Source organism: Gossypium raimondii, chromosome 9 (assembly GCF_025698545.1).
Source record: "Gossypium raimondii isolate GPD5lz chromosome 9, ASM2569854v1, whole genome shotgun sequence".
NCBI classification, from domain to species: domain Eukaryota; kingdom Viridiplantae; phylum Streptophyta; class Magnoliopsida; order Malvales; family Malvaceae; genus Gossypium; species Gossypium raimondii.
Window position 1 is genome coordinate 44,195,082 of NC_068573.1, and position 17,028 is coordinate 44,212,109.

At 32.3% G+C, this 17,028-nt stretch overlaps 3 protein-coding genes across 4 annotated transcripts; 2 read left to right on the forward strand and 1 right to left on the reverse strand.

Moving 5' to 3' along the window:
* Positions 1-867: 867 nt before the first annotated feature.
* Positions 868-4,593, reverse strand: LOC105800102 (cysteine and histidine-rich domain-containing protein RAR1). Its single transcript, XM_012631022.2, has 5 exons — positions 3,372-4,593; positions 3,189-3,271; positions 2,834-2,994; positions 1,459-1,679; positions 868-1,333 (listed from the first exon to the last, which is right to left on the reverse strand). The coding sequence occupies exons 1-5, from the start codon at positions 3,483-3,485 to the stop codon at positions 1,238-1,240; spliced, it is 675 nt and encodes a 224-aa protein (XP_012486476.1). The 5' UTR covers positions 3,486-4,593; the 3' UTR covers positions 868-1,237.
* Positions 4,594-7,187: 2,594 nt separating this feature from the next.
* Positions 7,188-10,007, forward strand: LOC105800101 (mitochondrial metalloendopeptidase OMA1). 2 transcript variants are annotated; one of them, XR_008188995.1, is made up of 4 exons: positions 7,188-8,194; positions 8,280-8,428; positions 8,514-8,572; positions 9,496-9,637. XR_008188995.1 is itself a non-coding variant. In XM_012631021.2 (3 exons), the coding sequence occupies exons 1-3, from the start codon at positions 7,274-7,276 to the stop codon at positions 9,743-9,745; spliced, it is 1,320 nt and encodes a 439-aa protein (XP_012486475.1). In that variant the 5' UTR covers positions 7,192-7,273; the 3' UTR covers positions 9,746-10,007. The 2 variants fall into 2 exon arrangements, 1 of the variants encoding a protein (XP_012486475.1); XM_012631021.2 differs by lacking the exon at positions 8,514-8,572 and having other exon boundaries at positions 7,192-8,194; positions 9,496-10,007.
* A 2,508-nt stretch (positions 10,008-12,515) lies between these two features.
* Positions 12,516-16,040, forward strand: LOC105800100 (pentatricopeptide repeat-containing protein At5g66520). Its single transcript, XM_012631020.2, has 2 exons — positions 12,516-14,643; positions 15,473-16,040. The coding sequence occupies exon 1, from the start codon at positions 12,671-12,673 to the stop codon at positions 14,318-14,320; it is 1,650 nt and encodes a 549-aa protein (XP_012486474.1). The 5' UTR covers positions 12,516-12,670; the 3' UTR covers positions 14,321-14,643; positions 15,473-16,040.
* The last annotated feature ends 988 nt before the right edge of the window (positions 16,041-17,028 follow it).

The window sequence follows — 17,028 nt, forward strand, 5'->3', positions numbered from 1 at the left end:
TATAAGTCATGTAATTCAACACTTTCTTGAATTTAGTGAAACCAATTGATATTATTATTTTAGTTATTTAATCAAAACTTAAGGAAAAAATAAAATATTTTTAAGAAATAACAAAAACTAAGGATAGTAAGAATAAAATAGACTATTAAAAATTACGCTTATATTTTAACTTGTATAAAAACATAACAAGAGAATTAATATATAGTACGCATTTCAAGATTCAAACACGTTAATATAATATAATCTATCTGTTACTTATCATTTTAAAGTTTCATTAGGTTCATTTGATTCACTTGAGCTGTTTTGGAGCATTAGGGTAAATATGTAAAGTAATGATAAAAATTTTAAAAATCCTTAAAATCTCAATTATAAATTAACTTTAATATCGACCGTCAATATAATTTGAATCATACTGTCAGATTAAAAAAGCTCAACTATTAACCCTCATTTGTAATCACTCATTCCAGAATAACAAAATACTTTTAAAACAATTACTCAAAAGTTCTATTATTTTCTTGTGATTTTTCTGTTTCATTCGTGCTTTTTTAACTTTTGCATTTGCTTCCGTTTTATTTCGATACCCTAAAAGATTTCCTTTGTTTGAGAGTTAAACTGCCGCCTAACTCCGTCACAGTGTGATACCAAAAGTGACCTATTTATTTAAATAAATTTCGCAAACTCACATCCATTAACACACGCAACATTATATCATAAATGAATTATTTTAGTGTTTTAATTTTGGTTGGCTGGACCGACCCTGTGGAAAAATGCCGAAACATGCAAAACAAAAACTATGTGGAACCATTTTAAGGCATTAGCACGCATAATGGATTTTGGTGATAACACAGTCCTTAGTTAAAACCTTAATTACAGAACAAAAAAAAGATATCGTACTCAACTCCTTCAAAGTTTCTCAAACATATGCACAAAATTCTGAACCCTTTTGGAAACTCTTTGAATTTCGGGGTTGTAGACATCAACCACTCCGATATCACATTTTGAATCCATAGCATGTTCATATCAAACAAATAACAACCATAAACAGTCTCAAATGTTTTGGTTGCAAGATAGTGCAAAAAAGAACATTTCCAACACATTCATAATTGCATATCCTAGATTACACTTGCGGTAAGTAATTGAATAACCTAGAGTCCGTTCAAAAATAGGGGGAAAAAGAAAGAAGATAAAGGAAACCTCTTTAAGAAGACAGGAACTTATTCCTCCTCATGCTTATGGCTTAGGGCACTGGATCGGCATCGTGCCATCCCTTCTTGCATGGTGGAATGGTCATGAACTCATCAAATTCCTTCACATAAATGTCACAGCACTTCCACTGCAAACAGATTTAAGTGAATGATGGATGGTAATTTAAGAAAAGGATATGCTAACAACTTTTTTTTTTTAGAATTTTGTAATAAATAGCAACATTTCATTGTAATGGAGGATTATATAGCATACCCCTCTCACTCGATCGTGGAAAACAGCAGGTCCGGGATGGTAACTACATGCAGACTCATGGTTCTCTATTTCTTTGAAAACTTTACCACATCCTTTATTTTTGCAAGTCTGAGGCTGGTTTATGTCAACTATCTTCTTTGGTGGAGGAGAAGACTCCTTAACATCCGCACTGCTCTTAGCCAGTACAGCTGGGGTAGGGTTCGGTACTTTGGGCTGTGAACCTACAAAGTATATAACTTTCAGCTCTACATGCGATACTATAACAGCATACTTTAAACAAAATCACCAGTTTTCTCTAATGTAAGGAATAACTAATGATTTCAGGTTCTAAGACCCAGAATATTCAGACAATATCACTTGCCGCTTGCAAAAAATAAACCTTAAAACTGAGGTTTAAGCTCCTAAGCAATCAGAGAAATAGTAAAAGTACAATGTAAACTATATGATATAAAACTAAGTTTAATCCTTATATGTTAGGTATTGGTGCAAACAAGTAAAATTAAAAAACAATGTTAATGGAAAAACAATCTAAATGCTGAGGTTGTCTCTATTGTCAGATTTTAGAAATCCACGTCATCAGATTATTTACAAAATAAAGAGAAAACAATGTCATCATGTAGATAGTTTTTCCATAAACACTGTATCAATCGTACTTTTTTGCACCAATAACAAACCTACAAGGATTACATTACTCAGTTCCAAAGTACCGGGACTAAATTGCAGTTTGACTTACAGGGACTGCCTAAATGCTTTAACCCAAGGCTGAACAACATGACCTAGTGAAAGTTTTGCTCCTTGGAAGTCAAACCATTAGTCATATCCAGGTTTCTGAAGACTTCAACTTGTAAGATACATAAAATAATCGGGTATTATTGCTTGCAAACTGTAAACCTCAAAACTGATCAACATGGCCCTGTAAAAGTTCCACTTTACTTGGAAACCAACCATCAATCATAATCAGGTTCTGAAAGAAACAATGGTCCAAACCAATGACTCCAACAGATTCTTTTCTGGCAAGTATTACATAGTTACTACCCCAAAGATGTTCCAATCTCTCAAGACAAAATAGACATGCCACAGATAAGGGAACAATGCACTATGTTTTTTTTTTCTTTTTTGCTTTGGGGGGAGGGATAATTGATGCACTGGAAATTTCACTTAACCCACTTGACGCATCAGGGAAAGGAATACCTACACAACAGTATGTGAAGCGTTTCCCTGCTAAGATTATAATGTGCCATTGTACCCTATTTATATCATATTCATGACAGTAAGAGACCTAAATAACATTTTATTTTTATTTTTTTGATATGGCAAATAACAAGAATTTTTTATGGTCTAGCAAAGCATGAAGAGGAAAAGCTATTGATAATACCATGATCAGAGCAAAAGAAACCCTGAGAGCACCTAGGGCAGGATTCTTTTGATGTTGCACTGGTGGAAAGAGTAACAGCAGGACTAGAAGTTGGAATCGTCTTAGTAGCTACTGGCTTATTCAACACTGGCTTCTCGGTTGTGTGCTTACCTGTCTTACACCTGCATTGAAAAAAAATAGAAAGAAAACTTAAAGAAAATGATATTGGCTAGATGCAAATCAATTATTAAATTTATCGAGCAGTGAACTTCCTTTTCCATAGAGGACCACAAACATTCAATCCTTTTCCATATTACTTGCTCAAAAAAGCACAAATTATAGTTCAAGACCTAAAGGAATTATGAGAGGTACTTACCCAGGAATTTCTAGGAATAAAGAGAAGTCGTGGCTTCTTTTTTTGCAACAACTCCACTCTTTCATTCCATCATGAAAAATAGGCTGGAAAAGGAATTTAAGTTTGCATTATCAGCTAAAACTGAAGGTGCAAAATAAGTTTTGAAAAGAATAAAATTATTTAATTTTAATAATTTCTACTTACACCCTGTTTGCATAAATCCGCCCATGCACAGGAACCAAGCCAACATGCAAGACAACAACAACAACAAGAAAAATCAGAACGATTCACAAGATTTAATAACATGCCAAAATCCATACTTAACCATGACGGGCACCGCAAAGTAATTATTGTCTATGATTAACACCCTGATTCCAGAAGGGGAAAAAATTATAAATAGCAGCTGAAAATTATCACACTATCGAGAACATGTCAAAATTTCCCACGATATATTTCTTAAACCGCAAGGAAGGGAGGTATAATACAAATTTGTTTATAACTGGAAACAGAAAACCTCATGATTTTAACCATAAGAGGGGAAATGGGGGGAAAAAGGAGACATTAATTTAACCAAATCTAGGGGTAACTATAGTGTATTTATGAATACATTAAATTCAAAAACGTGAAGGTGACCATCATAATGCAAGAGTAAACTATGCAAGAGAAATAAAACAAAGGTTGAAAGTAATAAAAGGACTAAGAACTTTACCACTTTATCTCGATAAGTCACCCTATTCATTACACCCAAATGATCACTTTTCATTTACACCAAATAAGCTTAACATTTAATATATACCTAAATAAACCATCAATCTAAATCAACATTTCATTTGAATAGAAGCTAATTTGCGTACAAATCAAAGCATAATAAGGGCCTATCTAAGAAAAGTGAAGCAGCTTAGGGTTTCTTTAGTATTTTAACCAAATTAAATCTAATCTTAAAATATAACCCAAGGGAGGGGGAATAATCAAATTGTTGCATTCCAAAACGAAATATTTAGTTAACAATAGGTTGAATAGATACCTAATTTTGATTTGGGCTTGTTAATTAATTGGTCAATACATGTAATTTGATTAATACGATGTAACCCACTAAAATTAAAAACTCAATCACAGACTATGGGTAAAAAAAGAAGAAGATAAATACGGAAGCGTGGAAAGTGCAGGAACCCTCGGGATTATCGTCTTCGGTGAAGGTAGCATTGCAGCCGATTCGTTGGCACCGAAGCTTAACAGCTTGCTCCGCCATTTTTAACGCTTTAGGAAATGGTGGTGGTGGTGGTGGTGGCGGCTGGTTTCTTTCCTTTTACAACTCGGTTGACTAAGACGACGGCGAGGAATTGGAAAGTCAAGCGAGGGCGAATCACGATTTCTTCAGGTTATGGATTGATTACTACGTCCTTTTACTCTCTACGATGAGAGCACTCTGCCTCCTTTTTCTTCGTTTTTTCTAGATTGCCACGTGGGAACATCCTGACGGTTTATCATCGAATATCTTTTTCATTTTTCTTTTTCAATTTGAAGGAGAAAATCTTTTCTTTTTCTCGAATTATCTTTTTAATTTCTTCTTCCTACCGACTGGACAAATTAGGTGAATGTATCTAAATGGTCCTTCTAATATAGATAACTAATCAGATTAGTCTTTCTATTATTAAATTAATTAATTTAACCTCTTAATTATTAAAAATTTAAATAAGGCTTAATTGAAATATTGTTAACATTTACTGTTTAAAAATATCATTTTCTATTTAACAAAGTTAATATTTTTAAAGTTTTTGTGGTTCGTAAATAAAATATTTTGTTTGAAATTGAACTACAATTGACAAAAATAATTTCAAGACATTTTTTATACACTAAATGTTAACTTTGTTACAATTTGGACATATTTAATTTTTTTATAAGATAGAGACTAAATTAATCCATTTAGTTATAGACGGACTAATTTGATCCGGTCCTTATAATACAGGGACCTCTTACGTGCTTTAATTGGACAAATTACCAACCGCTTGCCTTTAAATAGTTTGTTCTACCTGGATTACAATCTAGGCCAAAGATTTGTCTGAACTTTGAGTTTACGTAAAAATATTAAGCTTTAGGGATGATTTTGGACAAAAAAAAATTAAATTCATTTAAAATATGAAATGAGCTCCAGCTCAAATTATAAAAATAAATAAAAATACTATCAAATTTTTTTAAAAAAATAAAATAAAAATGAATGAAGCCAATTAGCCTAAATTTATATGAATTTATGATTCTTTATATATGTTTGTTACTTATCTAAGAATTATTTGTAAAATTGTCCAAGATGTCCAGTATTGCCTCGTAACCCTATTCCGGCGACGGTTTAGGGTTAGGGGGTGTTACACAAACACTCAAAGCTAAGTCCAACTCAACCTATTTACTAAGTTTGTAATAATATATATTATATCATGTTAAGTTATATTTATATATATAATGTAATTTACCATATATAAAAATTAAATCTATGGTAATATATAATATCGTAACATAAACATTAGAAAATACATTACCTATATAATAAATTTTTAATAAATAAAAATGTAATATATTTTTCAAGATAAATTTAAAAAATAATATAGACATGTCTAAAATGAATTGGGGTTAACCATCTACAGATATAGGTGGCATTGAGCAAAATTTTGGATTCATATTTCAGCTCGGGTCAAATTTGAGTAAGTATAAACATGTTAATATTATGCTTAAACCGAACTCATATCAAATTTGACCTGGCTCAACTCATGTACACTTTTACCTCCAAATTATAAAATGAAAAAGACTTATATTGAAAGTCCGTCAAATACAGTGAGTCTCTTTTATCTTCTCAAAAGTATATGATTATTTAAAACAGAAATAAATCTCCAAAATCACATAATATACAATTTTATATATATAATTTTGATTTGATCACTTTCTCATAATTTATTGACATAACTAGTAATATAACATTTATTTATGTTTATATATTACATATACAAATTATAATATTTATCTAATATAAAAATAAATTAATGCATTTATTTCTTTAAATATGTATAATTAAATATATATTTAAATTTAATTTGAAATTTCTCCTTTAAAATACTAACATTTCAGATTTCTGGTATGATATTAACCAAAAAGTCTGTCATCCAATGCAATGCTACCATTAAAACTGGTATATATGTTAAGACTTGCTTCAGTCAAATATATTCAGTTTATATATATATATATATTGATGGTTATAGTTACATTAAATAGACACTTATATTTAAAAATAAATATATATATAGATTGAGTTTTAGCTCGATTGGTATGAGTATTGTTCCTAATGTAAGAGGATGTAGGTTTGATTGCGCTGAAGCGAATTATCTTCCTATTTATAAGTTGGGAGGGGCTATGGATAGTTTTAAGCATTATATCAAGAAGAACATATATGATCAAAACCTATAATAAAAATAATATTCTAAAAAGGTCGGGCCTCGAGTAGTTTTTTCATAGTTTTGCTGCCATTTCACTATTATGTTATTACTATTTTGTTTTTATTGTTTTGATATTGTATAAATATTAATTTATTGTTAATTTTGCTTGCTAAGTTGTACCTATGTTGGTGTTTTTTAAGTATAAATATTTTTTTAAAATTATTGAAAAATATTTATTTTAACATTTTTAGTGTTTTTAATGTATTATATTTTAAAAAAATTATATAAATAAATTTAATACGGTTAGATCAAGTTTAAATTTTAGTATTTTTATTTAAACAGAACTTGATAAAATTTGATTATTTTTCGGGTTGGGCCCGGGCCTATCAAACCACTCTAAAATTTTGTGAACAGTCAGCCTGTCCCGGGCCATCGAAAGGTCTAGAGCCCATCACGAGACACGTCTGACTGAGCACATCACTTTTCGTACTGGAAATAAATAGTTTTACCCTTAAATTTACCATTGAAAGTAAACTAACCGTGCGGCTACTCCCATTCCCTCTGTAAATATTCCAGATTAGTCCATACCCTTCCAGACCTCTTTTAACGTTGTTTAGATTAAAATAATTAGACGCAACAGACTTGTATTTCCTTCGTGTGCTATTTTTCAATTTCAACGTCAGGGTGATGGCATGTTGCCGACGGGCAAAGGTTTTAATCAGCAGCTTGCGCACTAGTTTCACTTCAACTCCTCTTCTGAGATCTCCATTCCGGGATTCCTCATCAATAATCTTCCCCAACTTTGGGTCTTCTTCGATTTCATCTACTAAGTTTTCTGGGTTCTCTTCCTATTCTTCTATCTCACAAAGACTGGGAATATCTACTAGGTATCATTATAATCCCTTCTCTAATGTTTCCAAGAGATTTTACTTTGTGGATCGGCACCAGGTTCACCATTTTAGGCCGCGGGGTCCTCGAAGGTGGATCCAAAATCCTAGGAATGTTTTGATCGTTGTCTTGGTTGGTTCAGGGGTTTTGATTACTGTATACTTTGGTAACCTAGAAACTGTTCCTTACACAAAGCGAAAACATTTCGTGCTCATGTCTAAAGACATGGAGAAAAAGTTGGGGGAGACTCAATTTGAGCAACTCAAAGCTCAGTTTAAGGGAAAGATATTGCCTGCTATTCACCCTGAAAGCGTTCGAGTGAGACTGATTGCCAAAGATATTATCGATTCGTTGCAGAAAGGGTTGAGCCATGATCAAATATGGAGTGATTTGGAGTATGCATCACCGGAGACTTCACTTAAACATGACGCAATGACGACATTCAGTGGGAGGGAAGAAGAGTTGGGGATCAATTGGTCTCATCAAGATGAGATTCTTGATGATAAATGGGTTCAACAAAGTAGGAAGGAAAGTCGAGATAAAGGGTCGAAGTCGAAACCGACAACGACTCACTTGGAAGGATTGAATTGGGAAGTTTTGGTCATCAATGAGCCTGTTGTTAATGCTATGTGTTTACCCGGTGGGAAGATTGTGGTCTTTACAGGGTTGCTCAAGCATTTTCGTACTGATTCAGAGATAGCCACCATACTTGGACATGAGGTAGACATTGCTTTTAAGTTCAGCTTGTTATTCTCTCTCTGCTGGATTTGTGAATGATATGTTTTCATTGTGATGATCTGATTAGGTTGCGCATGCAGTGGCTCGGCATATAGCCGAATCAATAACCAAGAATTTGTGGTTTGGCATTCTACAATTGATACTTTATCAGTTCATTATGCCTGATCTGGTCAACACAATGTCAACACTTTTCTTTAGGCTCCCCTTCTCTCGGAGGTTTGTATATATTTTCTATATTCTTTTTTTGGAAGATAGGAAAGATTATATACACTAACTATAATGGCTAAATGCATGTGTACAGTTTTTGACCTTATGTGTACGAAATATGTCATTGACGCATGGTGTGAGTACCGGAAATGGGTATGCTCAAAATCTTTACATTTTCCATGTATTTGGAAGATCTTTAGGGGATCATATTCTTATATACCTGTGTGAGGATATGTGTTAAATACATCTATTTTAAGAACGGAGTTCAGGCAACATAGCTTATATGTGTATGTGCATACATCTGTAGTTTGATGCTACAGTGTAATCTTCCCTAGGCTGTAAGATCCTATTGTTATCTGGACTTGAGTGAGTATCAGATATGATACATCTCACCCGAGTTCACTCAACTTTTTCTTGCAAGTTTTTCATATACTTTGAGCATCATAGCTCCATACCCATATCCAATTATGTGTCAGATGCAATGTTGGACAAATTACTTTAGGAAAACTGATGAGTCCGAATAGCATGGATAAGGCGCAACAATAAGGGTATGAATAAACATGCTTGATCCTATAAGGAAATGATAAGTCTAAAAAATTCCTGAAAATCTCCTTAAAAAATACTATCCAATCTCTGATTCTGTGAAAGCCTTTATAGGTTTGGCCTATACCAGAAGATGGTAGGGCCTTCTCCCTGGAATAAGAAAGAAGAGTCCATGTACTAATCCAATATCTAGTGAGAGTTGGGAACTTTTGTAAGCTTCCAGTCTTGATCCACTTCTTTTACTGAAATATTTTAGGTCTATTTGTGGCTGTGTGGTTCTGCATTTGTGAAGTCGGGTTGGTTTTATTTATTAAATGGATTTTTTTGTCAAAATTATTATTGCCTTAGTATCTGACATGATTATGGAGATATGATGTTTTCCAAATGCATTGGGAAACATATAAAAGTTCAACATGCCCATTGTTGCACATATATCTATTTCTGGCAGTCACACCCGAGTTCGAGGTCCTTGCTACTCAAATGCCATTCTCATGGTCTTCTCAATGCTTAACCCGTATCCTCATCTTTTACAGGATGGAACTTGAAGCAGATTACATCGGACTGTTGTTGCTTTCATCTGCTGGCTATGATCCTCGAACTGCTCCCAAAGTGTATGAGAAACTAGGAAAGGTTGCAAAGGATTCAACACTGCAAGATTATCTCTCTACGCATCCATCTGGGAAGAAAAGAGCTCAGTTGCTGGCTCAAGCCCAAGTAATGGAAGAAGCACTCATGATTTACCGAGAGGTTAGTGCAGGCCGTGGGGTGGAGGGCTTTCTTTAGGATTGCACCACACCCCACTCTTTCTGCACCACGAAAGCCACAATAGTCCATCAAGGCTAAGAGCTTCATGGACTTCAACTTATTTTCCCTGCATATTTCTTTTTAATAATTTACAAACTTCATTTCAGATCATCACTTTTCTTTCTCCAGCAACTGTAACAAAGTGTCCTTTTATTATTTTTTTCCCCAATCTTTGTAAATCAAATTGCAACCATGAACGTAGCAAATTTAACGTTTTATGACCTTTTATTTGTTAGATCAATCTTCTTCTTTTGGTCTATTAAGAATTTTAAGTGTATTCTAGATGGAATATTAATTATGTGATCAAAGCCTTGATTGTTAATAGTGGGGAAGATTTAGGCATCACAGGGGTTCGAAGACTCTTGAAAACTGAAGGAGAATGGTGGTTCGAGGGGTATGACGACTCTTGAGAACTGAAGGAGAATGGTGGTTGCGACATATACTTAGAGAAGATAATACAATTGCAATTGCAGATTGCTTGGCCAAGTTGAGTCTTACATGGAATTCAGGTCTTCAAATGTTTGATTCGGTGCCTAATGAAGTTCCAGGCATTTTTCAACAAGACAGAGCAATGGGTGCTTTTGATCTTTTTAATTTGATGTAATTTTATTTATTTTTACCATAAAAAAGTTGTATACCAAATCATGGAAAAGGTGTCACGTGATCTGTATTGATTGATGAATGATTTAGTATATATTATAAAAATTTGAAATTTATTATATATTTTATATAATTCTTATACTATAAAAATGAACTCGTATATATATAATATTATTTTTTTATTTTATAAAATGTTTTTATAATTTTTTGAAGGTAAAATATTTTTATAAGTTTTATTTTTATTTATATATGTTTTGAAAGTTTATACGAATAAATAAAATTAACTATTACAACATAATTACCTTAAAAATTATTACAACATAAACTAACTAAGAATTAAAAAATCAAAACAAAATCGATTAATCAGACTAAAATTCTCACATAACATCAATATAGGGTAAGACTTTGAAACTCAAATATCAAACCTTAGTAATGCTAAATCCTCCATCTTTATCTACCGGCGAATGTCTCATTGATTTTATATAATTTATATATAAGTTATTATGTATGTTTTTCCTAATTTGGACTAATTAAAATATGAAATAAATCGATTCACGATTCACGATTTAATTTTGATCTTAAACGCTTCACTCTAAAATTGGTTTAATCTTTTGTTTAGACCAATATAATAGTTGATTTCTAGTCTGATTTATTCGATTGGTTGATCTAATTTAATTTAATAAATATTTAAAATTTATTTATCATATGTAAGATATTAAATTATTCTAATATCAATTGAATTTATTTGGTCTTTACTTTTCAATAATATAAATAATTTTTTTAACTTTTCACAAATATTTAAAAGATAATTATTTTATCCATAGCTAGTAGAGTAAAAACTTCTACAAGCAGGAGTGTCGTTAAGGGTTAGGGTATTTAAACTTCAGTTAAAATCAAATTAACCGACCGAACTGATGTAATTTGGTTAATCGATCGATTAACTGATCTAGTCCAGTTAGAGGTTGGTTAAAGATTTTTTTAGAACTGTGGTTAACGGTTAATTCAGTTCAAAATTGGGTAATTAATCGAACTTAATAAATAATATTATATATTATATGTATTAGGCTATTACTAATTCGGTCAAATGAATATTATTATTTTGATATGTTTTATATTTGTTTTAACAAAAAAAAACCTATAAATTTTGGTTAATTTGATTAACCAACTGAATTAACCGAAATATTTCGGTTTAATTTATTTATTTTTGAAAAATTTCAGTTCAGTTGATTAATTTAGTTAATACTAATTGATTGGTTAACCGTTTAAACACTCCTAATTAAAGGGCAAGCAAGGACTTATAGAAAATTTATCTCTGACTTCACTTTTGTCCACAAACGGATATAAGATAATACTAATTAACTTTTTAATTATTTTATTACATCCTAAAATAAATGTCATAATTTTAGACCTGTGGATTTTTCCCTTAAATAACAATGTATAAGATAATGATCGACATTATAAAAGAATCTAGTATGATACCAAGTGTTTTTGTAAAGTTTTCTTTTAAGATTCTTACATTTGTTTTAAAAAAATTAAATTTTTAAAATAATTTTTTCATATTATATTCATTCTATATAATTTTATGTAAAATTTGATTTAATTCAATTTTATATAATTTAATATATATATATTTTGAATAAAATATATTATTTTCCTAAATATGTGCAATTGATTGAAAATAAATTTTTTTTATTGATATAATGAAAATCAAAGTTTTATACAACATTTAAATTAAGTCATTATTTAGAGCTTGAGCGGGATATTTTTTTCATGTCTAAATTAAATTGTGTTAGTAATTGTTCTCGCATTGAAATTGAACTTGACAACCTTTTTCTTGTATTGGGGTTTGAATTTTTTTTAGGTGTAAATTATGCCATGAACTTGATAATTGTATCTACATTGAGGTTTGAACTATATGATTTTCAATGACTAATTTGAACAAAAAAATAATTTAAATGTTAATGTGAGAACATTGGCTAATAAAAACAAGTTTAAACCCCCAATAAAAAAACAATTATGAATTTCTTAACCTAACTTAAAAAAATTTTCAAGCCTTGCGAGAAAAATTACCAAGTTAAATTACAATCAAATTTAGGTTTACTTATATCGAATTAAAATTAATTTATGCATAAATTTGACAAATGTCAGGTTTCAGAATCCAGATAAACCAGGATCTGAAAGCAGCTCTTTTACCACTACACCTTGGCCTAGTTGACGACAGGCGAAGTTTAAGCAGTGAAGACAATGTGTTTTACGTATTGTGCACGTTGAATCCCAATGCTATTCCATTTTCTGAACTAAAATATGGTGGAACCTAAATGCCCACATCTCAAAAACACCGTCTTTCGCTTAATCGAAGAGTTCAAGAGTCTGAAAGAGCTCAAACAAATTCATGCCCACATCATAACTTCTCCAAAACTGCCCAAACCCCATCAAGAATATCTCATTACTCGCCTCCTCTTCGCTTCCGCCCTCTCAGAGTCCGGCTCTCTTTGCTACGCCACCAGTGTTTTCAAATTTATAAAGAACCCAACACTTTCTGTATATAACATCATGATTAGAGCCTACGCTTCCAAAATCAGTGGCGCAGATAATACCCACAATTCAAAATCCTTTATTCTCTTCAAACAAATGCTTTTTAATGGCATTTCACCGGATTGCATTACGTTTCCTTTTGTTATAAAGGAATGCGCCATTAGGCTTGATAGTCGTGTAGGGTGTAGCATTCATGGAGAAGCCATTAAATTTGGATTGTTTTCTGACGTTTACGTTCAAAATTCTTTGGTAAATTTTTATTCTGAATGTGGGTTTTTGAACAGTGCCAGGAAGTTGTTTGATGAAATGCTGAAAAGAGATATTGTTTCTTGGAATTCGATGATTATTGGGTACTTGAGAGGTGGGAATCTTGAGATGGCATTAGAATTGTTTAGAAGCATGGAGACGAGGAATATTATCACTTGGAATTCAATGATAACGGGTTTTGTTCAGGGTGGAAAGGGAAAAGAGGCCTTGCAATTGTTCCATGAAATGCAGAATTCAAGTAATGATAAGGTTAAACCCGATAAAATTACAATAGCTAGTGTACTTTCAGCTTGTGCTTACCTTGGTGCAATTGATCACGGGAAATGGATATATGGTTACTTAAGGAGAAGCGGTATTGAATGTGATGTGGTGATTGGAACAGCATTGGTTGATATGTACGGTAAATGTGGTAGTGTTGAGAGGGCATATGAGGTTTTTAAAGAGATGCCTAAAAGGGATACCTTGGCATGGACTGCTATAATTTCTACATTTGCATTGCATGGCTATAGTAAAGAGGCTTTTGACACGTTCAAAGAGATGGAAGCCGTGCTAGTGAAGCCTAATCATGTCACATTTCTTGGGTTATTGTCAGCTTGCGCTCATTCTGGCATGGTAGAGAAAGCTCGCTGGTGTTTTGATATGATGAAGCGTGTTTATTCAGTAGAACCACAACTTCATCACTATGCTTCCATGGTTGATGTTCTCAGTCGAGCCGGGTTATTTGAAGAGGTAGGAGAGCTTGTTAGAAGTATGCCAATGGAGCCAGATGTGTTTGTTTGGGGAGCATTACTTGGAGGCTGTAAGATTCATGGGAACTTAGTATTAGGAGAAAGGGTAGCACAGTATTTGATTGGTCTGGAACCGAGGAATCATGCATCTTATATTAACTTGTGTGAAATATATGCCAAAGCTGGGAGATTTGATGATGCGAAGAGGATTAGAGCCTTAATGAAAGAAAGAGGTATCAGAAAAGAAGTTGCAGGCTGTAGTTTAATTGAAGTTGATGGGCTCGTTCTTGAATTCTCAGTTGAAGGATGGCCTGTGCCAGTAACTGATGAGATAGTGCTCGTCTTAAATTTATTTAATAATGAGATAAAAGGGGAAGGAACCATGCATTACTGTAATGGGATATTGTTAGATTCAGAAAAATGATGACCATTTCTGGATTATTATTTGGTAATTCTCTACTTTTTCTTGCTGGAACTAAGTTTTGCTGGCGGCTATTCCATTCAAGGGCACAAATCTATGTTGATCTGATTCTTGATTTTTCTTGGACCATCCGTGTTTGACTCATATTCTGACATAAGAATGGGGATATGCCCTTTACAATCCTTCAAATACATGAAAAACTTTTAAAACATTGAAGATGGTTGTATTAGAAACATATCTATATCCGATACTCACGCTCGACCTTGAGTAACATAGGCAAAAAGGCAACCATTATCATTACAAAACCAGAGAATTACATGGCAGAGGTAAAGCTCTCCATCTTGATAACACAGTTAAATTTGCTTGTTGTTGAAGGTTCAGACTTTTGATTCTTTGGTATGTTTTTGCTGTTTCTTTCATGCCCTAGATATTATCATCTTTTCTTCCATCACCTATCTTTTATTCTTCTTAATTTTATCATAGATTATTGCTAGTAGCTTAAGAACAATTAATGGAATTGAGGGTTTCATACTCGATCAATCTTCTATTCTCTGTTTCATTTGCACTAGTTTGTTACCGTTTTTAACAATTTTCTGGAATCATAGGGACCGGTTGCGTAGTTATTGCCATTACCAGTTATGTGTTGAAATTATGGTTCAAGGCAGAAATATTTAGTGTTAGAGATGTGTGACTCAAATCTTATCACTTGTTAAAGAAATAAAATAAAGAGGCAAAATAGGACCTTGCCGCACAAGTTGAATCCGTACAAGAGTATACTTTTTCTATTAGACATTGATTATAACAGGGTTGTTTAATCCATAAATAGATGTAATCGAACTTCTCTTGTGTGTGTGTTTTTCAACATAGTGAATTTTTCTTATTCTGCTCGTGTTTTTCTCGATAAGGATTTTCCAAATAAAATCTGTATTTTTATTTTTCTTTCTTATTGCTTTGTGATCATTACTACTTCTATTATCGATGTTGATTATAACATTTAGTAAGCATGAGGTTTGAATTTAGCATCTGCAATTTTTTTTTTCACTCCTACACTTCTACTGCACCAAAAATAAAATAGCAATCAAATCAGCATTTGAAATTTATCTTGTTATTCGCAATTTTTGTTCGCTTTATATGGTATTGTTATCTCAATTGCAGGAAGATTCAATCCATTCATGGTAGAGATCAAATGGGTGAGTAGTGACTGGAATTTTGAGTTGGACTGAACTATTGGCAATTTTAAGAGCAAAGCTTTGGCATAAATTGTCCTTGAATGTGGGCGGTTGGGCCGCGGTCTGATGGCTCATTTTACTGCAAGTGATATCATCCTTGCACCCATCATCTGTCATGTTCTAGAGGTTATGAGTTTGAATCTTTCCATACACAAAACTCTTCAGTAGTCATGATTTTACTCGTTTAGGCATCGTGGGATGCTCTTAGGCTCTCTTCAAAGTTTGAAGATAAAGCTTTGAAAGTGTGTCGCTCTTTTTTTTGGTATATTTACGATTAGTTTATACATTTTTAATAAGAGCAAATCACTGTCAACTCATGTACCACAGATAGAAATAAGATTACTTATGATTCAAACCCATGAAATGAGTTTTAGTCAATACCGCTAAGACAAGAGGTAGACTCTAGTGGTCATTCTTCGAAGCAACGCCCAAAGAAAATTATTCTTAATTTGTGTATCAAAAGTAATATTATTTACTAGGGTTTTAAATATAAACTCGTATACATATTTTGTGTTAAAAAGTGGTTTAATTAAGCAATAGATTTAATTTTGATCATTTTAATTTAATCAAAACGAGGTTTGTTTTACCTCTGACACCCGTAATTGTGGAAAGGGATGGGTTTATTGATACAAGCAGCTTCAATATATGTGGGCTGCAATGGAAACTATCAAAAGATAGCGAAGTAGTGTTGGCTTAATCTGACTTCTACCTTGTTTTCGTCCATCACATCCTCTTTCTATATGTTATTCCATTGAAGTACTTATTACCATTGGCTTTTTCACATTCATTTTCACTATCCAAATTGTTCTATTCTACAAACTTAAGTTTATTAAACAGAAAACTTAAACACATTCTTTTTTTGATAAAGCAAAATTATTCCAACAGATTCGAGATTTATTGCCTGGAAAATATTGTGGTATTTGTTAAAATAAACATATTTTTACATTCCATTCATAACTATTAGGGCTCCAAAACAAATTAAGCCCAGAACCAAGATTAGAAGATCAAAAGTAAATGGGCGTTGGAGAGAAGTTAGAGTAGTAGGATTTTGTGGACGTCACTCTCTGTCTTTATATTTAAGTTAGGTCTCTCTACATTTTATTGAATGGTTTACAGTTAACTTCTTAATTTCAACTGTAATTTAATATAAATAGGCTATGGAAAGAGATTTGTGTCGATTAAAAGTAAATGTTTGTCCAAACCATTTTATCTTAGCAGAAATCATTGACTATATTATTTCAGCTTAGGATGATGGTTGTTATATATAAACACAAATGATGAATAAAGATAGAAAGCCTTGTAATATAGGTGGATTCACTCCAATTTCATTATGTTTGAGTCTTTCTCGAAACTATTCTAATTTTGTTCCGAATATATTTAAGATATTAGTTAGATTGTGCTCTGTAACGCTTCATTTTAACTATAATTGATTTGAATACCTATTACTTGTAATTGTTGTTGTAAACTTAAACCTTAAGATTT

Bases quoted from the DNA above. Each gene is read 5' to 3' on its own strand.
- LOC105800101 (XM_012631021.2), top strand. From the start codon at position 7,274: ATGGCATGTTGCCGACGGGCAAAGGTTTTAATCAGCAGCTTGCGCACT. The intron at 8,195-8,279 runs GTAGACATTGCT...TGATCTGATTAG, and splicing joins CCACCATACTTGGACATGAG to GTTGCGCATGCAGTGGCTCG. The intron at 8,429-9,495 runs GTTTGTATATAT...CATCTTTTACAG, and splicing joins AGGCTCCCCTTCTCTCGGAG to GATGGAACTTGAAGCAGATT.
- LOC105800100 (XM_012631020.2), top strand. From the start codon at position 12,671: ATGGTGGAACCTAAATGCCCACATCTCAAAAACACCGTCTTTCGCTTA.
- LOC105800102 (XM_012631022.2), bottom strand. From the start codon at position 3,485: ATGGATTTTGGCATGTTATTAAATCTTGTGAATCGTTCTGATTTTTCT. The intron at 2,995-3,188 runs GTAAGTACCTCT...TTTTCAATGCAG, and splicing joins TTATTCCTAGAAATTCCTGG to GTGTAAGACAGGTAAGCACA. The intron at 1,334-1,458 runs GTATGCTATATA...ATCTGTTTGCAG, and splicing joins TCCACGATCGAGTGAGAGGG to TGGAAGTGCTGTGACATTTA.